General features: G+C 41.3%; 1 protein-coding gene across 1 annotated transcript; it reads left to right on the top strand.

The window, feature by feature from the left end:
* Positions 1-4,108: 4,108 nt before the first annotated feature.
* Positions 4,109-7,411, top strand: LOC6566083 (protein mab-21-like). The gene is made up of 3 exons (XM_001992095.2): positions 4,109-5,046; positions 6,321-6,874; positions 7,000-7,411. The coding sequence occupies exons 1-3, from the start codon at positions 4,844-4,846 to the stop codon at positions 7,347-7,349; spliced, it is 1,107 nt and encodes a 368-aa protein (XP_001992131.1). The 5' UTR covers positions 4,109-4,843; the 3' UTR covers positions 7,350-7,411.
* The last annotated feature ends 257 nt before the right edge of the window (positions 7,412-7,668 follow it).

The raw sequence follows: 7,668 nt of genomic DNA on the forward strand, positions 1-7,668 counted from the left end.
CTTTTTACCATTTGTGCCTGTTTCGCTGTCTGTCAGTATGTCTGTCCCGCTGTCCGCCTGTCTGTGTCGCCCTTTGTTTCAAATTTATGCAGATATGCGCCTATCTGAATACATCTTCTCTTCTCTCTCTCTCTCTCTCGCTCTCTCTCGCTCCCTCGCTTGCTGGTTATGCGCGTGGAAATCCCGCCAAATGGTGTTGGAAATGAACCGCTCCCACCTGGTCGCGATCCTTCACTGATCGATCCACTCCCCAATGAAATCAAATTGTGAACCAATAGACAATCGTAAATCACAGCATATATATATATATATATATGTCTAATAAGATGAAGTTGAGAGAGGAAGGCAGGGAACAAGGCTGATATACCGTTGACAACTTTGATTATACTCTCTCTCTCTCTCTCTCTCTCTCTCTATCTCTATCTCACTCCAGCCTGCTGACTTAAACAAAACATTTACAAATTGAGCTCTGATAAGTTTTGCTTTGGGTGATAAACCCAATTAGTTACTGAGTTATATTTGGTATGCTAAACTAACGTTCTACAATAGAACTGAAGTTGAAAAGAAAGAGAAAGAGAACCAGTAAGAGAAAGAGATAGAAGTAGCTTAGCATATTGAGAGCTTGAACCAGGCTGTCAAACTGAATCGAATTTCGGTTCCGGTTCGGTTTCGTCTAACTGAAGCGTTTATCGCTATTTGATTCAGTTATGGTTCTACTGCGACTAATAACATCGGTTAATGTAGCTGACTCTTTGACATTGAATTTCACTCCACTTCTGAACATCAATTGGTAAAATTGTGGTACAGTTTCCGGTTAGAATCCCTGTGTTTAACATATTCTATTCACTATTCCAATTTTCTTAAGCAAATGTATAATGAGAATGGGTCAGTTTAAAGACTGCTTAAGTTAGGGAAACTAACGTTAAGATTAAATTATTTAGTTCACGTATAACGATCAGGCTTATCATATTATTTATTTATTTATTTCACTTATATCAACCTTAATTTACAGCATATTAATAATATTGTGACTATAAAAAAATCAAAATCAAATGTTTACTTGTCAGCTTCTTTTCAAAGATATTTAGATATGCATGATGTTTTTTCTTTTATTTATATATATTGTTTTTTTTTTTTCTCTTTGGCTATCATCCGATTTTTGTTTGTTTCATGTTTTATGTGCTGTTTGGTTTCTGTTTATGTTTCCATCAATTTGAATTAGTGCCAAATACAAAAGATTTCCATATAATTGAAAGGAACACAACTAATTTTGACGAATGCTTTGATCTGCCTCACATTTCTCCTCTATCTGCCCGTCCGTCCGTCCGTCCGTCCGTCCGTCCGTCCGTCCGTCCGTCTGTCTGTCTGCTTGGACCACAATGATGATGGTAATGCGGAACACTTGTCTCTCTCTCATGTTTCTGATGGGAGGTGTTGTTTTAGGGGGGCGTTTAGAGCAATTGTTGGCCAAAATATACACAGCAAAAAACAAAAAACAAAAAAATGGCCATGTAAAATTTATTATTTCTGATTTTTGTCATACTCAATTAAAATATAGATTAGTTGAACTTAAGTATGAACTATATTTAAATACTAAATTGAAGACGATTTATGCTGTGCTAATGTGAAAAACAGACTGCCAAATCGAATAGAATTTCACTTCCGGTTTCGGTATTTAAAGTGTACAAGTTTCGGTAATATTTATGAATTGGCTTCACATTTGTTTTCGGTATTTGGTTTGGTTAGAAATATAGTATCGGTTCTATAAAAAATATGGAATTTGTGTATCTGTTTCCGCTTCTAAATTTTAATTCGCTAAAGTTACGATGTCAAATGTAGATTTTTTGATTCGATTCACGCATTAAATTTGTTTTCTAAGAAAGTTAATAAATTCTACAAAAATGCATCAAATCTGAAATTGTTTCAATGCTTGGAATATCTTTTTAATGTGACACGAAAAATCTATCCATTCAGATTCTTATGATATTTTAAGGCACACTTAATCAAATAAAAATAAATATAAAAATGAGAATGAGAATGTTCAAAAAAATGTCCTCTCTGATTAAAAAATAGTGAAAATTCTCGCTTCTTGTTCAAAATGATGCCTAAAGTAAGGTTTAAACACAGACTTTTCGACAAGGATTTCTCTCTGTGTATACGGTATGTAAGTTAAATAAAATATATAAGTATAAAAATTAACGTAAATATATATAATATATGCCTGCAATAGGCTGGGTGTTAAGCGGTTGGTTGGCGGAAGGAGCAAGGAGGGGGAAGAGGGGGCGGGGCTGGGAGGGGGTAGGAGAGATAGGAGGAGTAAGAGTTGGGTAGGGGGTATTACGGACGGCATTCGTTTGGCTGGAACACAGCGCTGTCAAAAATTGCCAACTGGCACATTAATCCAGGCGACATATTTATGAATGTGTGGATCTGTGGAGCTGGCTGCATACGCTGTGCGAGTGGAGTATCTGTGAAATGTAAAACTTTTGTGTGTTCGTGTATCCGTGAGATATAAAGATATCGCTGTTGGACGACAACGACAACGTCGACGACGACGACGACGACGACGACGACGAGGGTTGCTCGTTGCTCGTTGCTAAATGAGTGCACATTTCAGATAAATTATTGCACACAATTCGTGTACGACGGCGTCTGGCACAAAATGTATTTAACAAATTAAATTTACACACACACAGTGTTAGACTTGGATGTGTGTGTATATATTTTTTTTAAAAAATATTTCACCACAGGGTGTTCCGCGGTTTTTTGCGAGAGGCGACTGCCCGACGGAGCGACACAGGCCGACGGCAACGACGGCTCTTTGTGCCTCTTTTTTTTTGTTTTGTAGGCGGAGCTTGTTTCCAGCCAATGCCGCAGCGCGCTCACATAGATACCGACAACAGCAGACTCGCACACACACACACACACACACACACACACAGACGAGCGCACGTAGATACAAGCAGCAGATACAGAAAAAGATACTTTCACATGGCGCGTGATTAGTCAGCAATTCCTGCTGCCTGTGCTGCTGGTGCTTTGTATGTGTTTTGTATCTCACAGATACATTTACAAAAAGCCAAGTATCTCATCGATTTTTACGTGCGAATTTCGCCAAGGCTTGGCACGAGACTTGTCACGTGACACGTTGACAGTTGCATCTGTATCTGTGGCTATATCAGTGTATCCAGTGTATGCAGTATCTGCAGCTCTTTCTGTATCTGCAGCGGCATCTGCAGCTATAACTACACAGTCAAGTATTTTCAGCTTTTTGTTTGGTAAACTCTAATTACATTAACTTAACTTGTATAAATATAATTATTAAATGCATCAAATTAATGGGTTTTCCTTCATTTTCTAAATATTGTAAATAATAATAAGACCCAAAATTGAATAAAGACAAATTTGAAATGTTGAAACTTAATGGACTTGTTAGTTAAATATGTAAAATTGTATGTAAGCTGATATAATAGTTAATAGTGCTCACTTTCGAGGTGATGCTATGCGAAAGTACTTCAATTTGGAAGGATAATAAGGATTAAAACCGTTTCCGGTTTTGAATTTCAATTAGTATTGTTGCGATTCCGATTCCTGGTTTTGAGTGACTCAAATACTTTCTGAGAGTAGTCAAAAATATATTAAATATACAACACTAGAAAGAAAGATATTCTAAAATCTAAAAAATAAGAAATCAAGCTCAATATTGATTTGCTTGCTGGATTTGAAATGTTGCCTAGAGTCCAATTTTGTACAGTGTATCTGTGGCAGTAGCTGTATCTGTATCTGCAGCTGCATTTGTGGGTGTATACTCATAGTTCCATTCATGAGATGGCGGATACACATAGCGAGCGAGAGAGAGCAAGAGATAAAGACAGAGCAAGACAGCGAGAGAGCGAGAGAGAGAGAGAGAGCGAGAGAGAGAGAGAGAGAGCGAGAGAAAAGGAGAGTCAGCAACGAGTTGCAGCATTTTTTATTATGTTTTTTTTTTGTGTTCTTTTTTTTTTTTGTGTTGGGTTTGGGGCCGAGTGGTTTATATATCCAAGCTGTAAATATCCGCGAGATTTACAACGCCAACAACGACTCTGACTCTCTGACGCCGCCGACGACAGCGTTTTTACTTTTTTATTTTTTTATTTGTTTTTGCGTATCTGTTCGCTTGAATCGCAGTATCGAGTGTTTTGTTGGCATCGCATTCGACAGGCACGGCACGACAAGAGGACAAGACACGACTCCGACTCCAACTCCAGATCCAGCTCCGACTTCGACTTTGACTTGGAGTTCGACTTGGACTTGGACTCCGAGTCTGATTCGCGGCTTGCGGATAATGCATAACGCATAACGCAATCGCAATCGTTTGCTAATCCGCCTGATTTTCGCAAGCAGATACAGATACAGCTACAGCTACAGCTACAGATGAATCCCACTCCAGAGATAGATACGCGAAACTGAAAACTGAAAACAGAAAACAGAAAAAAAAGAGGCGATTTCGTTGTGCTCCAGTTGGCTGTTGCTAACCCATTGTTGCCACTTTGGGCTGTCAGCCGTAACTCACAATTGAATTGTTCCTTTGTCTTCTGTGTGTATTGTGTGTCGCCTATATAGTGCCTCCTTCCTTCTCCAGCATCTCCTGCATCTCCGCCATCTCCTTTATCTCCTTCAGCTCCTACTCCTTTAACTGACTACCCCGTTTCCGATTTTGGTTAACGCTTGCAGTTTCAAATAATTGGCATACGCCTGACGTCTGTCCACGTTTGTAGTTTGCCGCCTAGATCCGCATACGGATTTCAACTGGGAATTGAGCTGGGAATCAGGCATCGCTATCAACGCTATCATCGTTAGCATTATGCTGGTGCCGCCGGACATGTTGGCCGCCCAGACGAGCATGATTTACCAGCTGAATCGCTTCTGTGCGGAACGCGTCCAAGCTCGCATCTTCAAGACGGCAACAGCAATCCGAGAGATCTGTAAGATTGTCCAGGCCATACTGAAGGAGGTGGAACTGCAGGAACCGCGCCTCATTTCCAGCCTGGTCGAGTGCAATGGCAGGTGAGTTGAATCGATCAACGCATTATTGATAATCAGACAAATATCGATGGTTTACTCTACTGTGATTTATGTACGGCAAACAGATCATATTTTCAGACAGTATACAATTTTTCATAGAAATATCAATTAAAGAACTCAACTCAAACAACTCTTTATATATACATATGCATATAGCAAAGTGGCTAGCCTTCCAAGGATAGTTTAGAGCTTACATCAGTTTGAGACGTGTTGCGCAAAGATTATACACAATCTCAGCTTCAATTAAGGTGTTATCCATTCCTAAATGAAGATCCAATTAATATATATATATATATATCTAGTTAAATATATACATGTATATAGCAACTTTGGCTGTGTCACGTTTTGTGCCCCAGGAGCAATCATCGATATTGAGCAGGAACTGAGGAGCATGACTTGACAGCAATGACATTGCATGTTTTATCGTATTGAGGATCTCAGTTGTTGTTGTTGTTGCTTGGCCTGTTAGCAGTTGTGAGCCAGATACGAGGGCGGCCACACAGTGAGTGCTGCGATGACAGGCGTCAGACGCCCGAATTACGCAGATCCAATTGGAGCAGCCAGTTGGAGGATGCAAGGGGAGCACGAGAAGGTCTCGAAATGAGATCAAAGGTGTACATCGAAAGGAATACATTTCAATACACTAGCAGTGCACATATATATATATATATATAATTCGATTTTTAACAGTGCCAGCTCGGATAATATTTTTGTACCTTTTGCCAAATTGTATTTACTTTAAATATTCATATATCCCAAAGAAGTTCGCCTTATGAAATGGCAGATCTGGATTTGAAATCCTTTCTTTTTTTTAATGATATCTCAGCTAAACTCAGTCAAATTTACTCTTATAGCTTCCATGGGAGCAATCACTGATTGACTACCATTTTTTCTAATAGCTTTCTTAGCAATAATCGCGGATTGATTAAAATCTCTTTTTATCGTTGATCGATTAAACATCCTATCGATACCTGTGTTCTTATGTTATACAGCAACAATCGGATAAGATCAGAAATTCTATCTCGTCTACATCTAGCCAGGCATTATGGAGTATTGCAAACAAACTCAGTCAATCTATATTTTGAACAGAATCTTCATTTCTTTATGTGTCACGAGAATAATCGCTGATCGATTAAATGATCCTTTTAGGATTAGCCTATCGATAACGCTTTATATTGTGTATATCTAGCTGGCGATTAGGAAAACATCGATGATAGTAATGCTCTCGCTGTGCTCTGTTCCCCGTTCCATTGCAGGTTCGAGGGCGTTGAGGTTATATCGCCGAATGAGTTCGAGATCGTGCTCTACCTCAACCAGATGGGTGTCTTTAACTTCGTCGACGATGGCACCTTGCCGGGCTGTGCGGTGCTCAAGCTGAGCGATGGACGCAAGCGATCCATGTCGTTGTGGGTGGAGTTCATAACGGCTTCGGGTTATTTGTCGGCGCGAAAGATACGCTCCAGATTCCAGACGCTGGTGGCTCAGGCGTGCGACAAGTGCATCTATCGGGACATGGTGAAGATGGTCGGCGACACCAGCGAGGTGAAGTTGCGCATTCGGGAGCGTTATGTTGTGCAAATAACGCCGGCATTCAAATGCTCCGGCATTTGGCCACGTTCGGCAGCGCATTGGCCTCTGGCCCATATACCCTGGCCGCATCCGAATCTCGTTGGAGAGGTGAAGACGGAGGGATTCGATCTGTTGTCCAAGGAGAGCGTCATCATGCAGAACAAGAACAGTAATGCGGCTAGCATGGAGGGCGATGCTTGGACACTGAGCTTCTTTGAGGCCGAGAATCGATTGCTGCAAGGTAAGAGAAAACACAGAGGGAGAGAGAGAGAGAGAGAGAGAGAGCGGGAGACTAAGAAGGGGCTCAAGAGAGAGAGAGAGAGAGAGAGATGAGAGGATGATGGGAACTGATGGGCATCTTCAAAGGTGGCTGCCGTCGTCGCTGCCTGAGCATATTGAAGACGCTGCGTGATCGTCACTTGGAACTGCCCGGCAATCCCATCCAGGCGTATCATCTGAAGAATCTGCTGCTCTACGAGTGCGAGAAGCATCCGCGCGACATTGAGTGGGACGAGTGCTGCATTGCGGACCGTTTGAATGGCATATTCCTGCAGCTAATCTCCTGTCTGCAATACCGTCGCTGTCCCCACTACTTCCTGCCCAGCCTCGACATGTTCAAGGGCAAAACACCCAGCGCCTTGGAGCAGGCCGCCAAGCAGGTCTGGCGATTGACCCGTGAGATGCTCACCAATGCCAATGCCTTTGAAAAGTTGTAAACTAAATAACTAACACATTGTGCGACAGAGACAGACAGTGTGAGAGAGAGAGAGAGTGTGTGAGAGAGAGAGAGAGAGAGAGTGCGAGAGAGAGAGTTTGATTCAAGTTGCTACATTTTCATTGTCGCACAGAGCTGATTGTGTTGCATCTGATAAGCGAATATGCCCCGAGTAGCTGCCATTTTGTGCCATGTGCGAATCTGTATGTGTGTGTGCGAGTGTGTGTGTGCGAGTGTGTGTGCGAGTGTGTGTGTGTGTGTGTGTGCATACACTAAAAAAATGCATGTCCACGAATTTAGAAAATCGCCAAAATGCATTC

The sequence above is a fragment of the Drosophila grimshawi genome, unplaced genomic scaffold (assembly GCF_018153295.1).
Source record: "Drosophila grimshawi isolate 15287-2541.00 unplaced genomic scaffold, ASM1815329v1 contig_848, whole genome shotgun sequence".
NCBI classification, from domain to species: Eukaryota; Metazoa; Arthropoda; class Insecta; order Diptera; family Drosophilidae; genus Drosophila; species Drosophila grimshawi.

Excerpts from the sequence above, each read along its gene's own strand:
- LOC6566083 (XM_001992095.2), top strand. The coding sequence starts at position 4,844 with ATGCTGGTGCCGCCGGACATGTTGGCCGCCCAGACGAGCATGATTTAC. Across the intron at positions 5,047-6,320 it reads CTGGTCGAGTGCAATGGCAG|GTTCGAGGGCGTTGAGGTTA; the intron begins GTGAGTTGAATC and ends GTTCCATTGCAG. Across the intron at positions 6,875-6,999 it reads CGAGAATCGATTGCTGCAAG|GTGGCTGCCGTCGTCGCTGC; the intron begins GTAAGAGAAAAC and ends GCATCTTCAAAG.